Source organism: Acanthisitta chloris, unplaced genomic scaffold (assembly GCF_000695815.1).
Source record: "Acanthisitta chloris isolate BGI_N310 unplaced genomic scaffold, ASM69581v1 scaffold28726, whole genome shotgun sequence".
NCBI classification, from domain to species: Eukaryota; Metazoa; Chordata; class Aves; order Passeriformes; family Acanthisittidae; genus Acanthisitta; species Acanthisitta chloris.
In genome coordinates this window covers 369-2,029 of record NW_008679150.1, presented here as the reverse complement: position 1 = coordinate 2,029, position 1,661 = coordinate 369, and the positions used below count along the sequence as shown (strand labels likewise).

At 48.8% G+C, this 1,661-nt stretch overlaps 1 protein-coding gene across 1 annotated transcript; it reads right to left on the bottom strand.

Annotated features, from left to right (window-relative positions):
• Positions 1–332: 332 nt before the first annotated feature.
• Positions 333–1,159, bottom strand: SLC35D3 (solute carrier family 35, member D3; the record flags this gene model as incomplete). Its single annotated transcript, XM_009077191.1, has 1 exon — positions 333–1,159. A coding segment is annotated over one exon (827 nt), but the record flags the coding sequence as incomplete, so codon positions are not given.
• Positions 1,160–1,661: the final 502 nt, after the last annotated feature.

The window sequence follows — 1,661 nt, the reverse complement described above, 5'->3', positions numbered from 1 at the left end:
TGTGTCCCTGGCACTGCCAACTAACAATATGGTACTGATGTCCCTCATAACTCAGGCTGCTGGGCAAGCACCGTGTGCTTCCCACTACCCAACTCTGTGTCTGCAGCAGAGGACTTGGCGCCTTAGCTGAGGTGGGTCTAAAGTGATGTACTGAAAGCAGCTGAAAGCAAGCCCAAAGCATGAGCAAACTATTTTTGATTTTGACAATGAGGTAAAGTCATCCTGCATGATTTGGATTTGTCAGCATTGATGTGGAAATGTATGCTCTGCCTTTCCCCCTGTACAGAGAACCAGGTGTCTGTCTTCGAGCAATAGGTTTTCAAACCTGCTTTTTAAGGGTTTGGTAGCTCTTCATTTTCTATCAAATAATCCTTCTTTATATAATTAGCACCCCTCACCAACCTCCATACTCCAAGATAGGCTTCTTTCAGTGAGCTTCTGTTCACTTCTTGTGTGATGGTGGATTTTCCCTGGACCACCGGCGTCTTGCCAGATTTCTCAGTGATGATGTCTTCCTCTCCACTCTGGATGTCCCCAGTGGCTGATCCTTCCACTGCTGCTTCCTCAGCCCCCTTCTCCTGGGAAATTGTCTCCATTGCAAACAGAGTTTGGTCCCCATCCTGCCTTTTCCCCTCCTCTTCTCTAGCTTCTTTCTCCAGGTCCTCATAATTGCTCTGCCGTCTGGTCTCAATGTACTTGGCCACGCAGTAAATGACAGACCCCAAGGTGTTGACCACAACACCAGCTATAAATAACTTTGTGGGCACCACATCATTGAATGCCACCATACCCACTGTGATAGTGGCTATGCTCTTCACCACCCCTACAAAGCTGGTGGTCACAGCCGAGTTAATGTAAGTGCAGTGAAGGGTGGTAAAATTCATGGCACAGCTAATCAGGACACAAGCAATAAAGATGCATACCATGGCAGGGTCCTTCCACCCTGGGAAGGACCAGACATTGATGGAATCCATGCTGGCAAAGGAGCAGATGATGAGAAAAGGGGTGGCTGAAACAGCAATGGCATACTGAGCTGTCAGGGGTCCATATTCACTATCTATACTGGTCTTCTGAATGAGCACCAGGTAGGCAGCGTGTATCAGCACGGCCAGCACGCCTGTCACGTAGCCCATAGCATCCCCAGTCAGGTCACCAGCTCCTGTTAGGAGAGTTGCAGAGAGAAATAAGCATGGTTTTTAAATGTGAGACTGAAAGACAGCGCCGTTTTTGACTGGGGGATATTTAGGAAATAGGTATCATTGCACTTTCCATAACTCCTAGGATTTGTCACGCTTGTCCCAAGGTTGGACACACTTTCCTCCCAACATAAATATCTTTTTTTTCTTTATGCTGCAAAGCTATTGAATGTCTTTCATGCCCCCTCTAAATCCCACAGCCCAAATCAGATTGCTTTCTCCCTTTTGTGAAGACACTGTGGGAGATTTGTAGCTGACACCGCACATACACACAGCAGCCCTGGGCATTCTCCTGCCAGCACAGACACATGCCAGCTCTGGCTGACCTGGCTGCCTGCCCTCCAACCCTGTCCCTCCTTCTGCCCTTCTACACACTCTAAGAAGAGATCCCTGTGGGGTTCCTGACACGAGAGCCTCCCTGCTGAGCCCTTTTGCAGTGTGTATGTGCTCTGCTCCCTGGGGCAG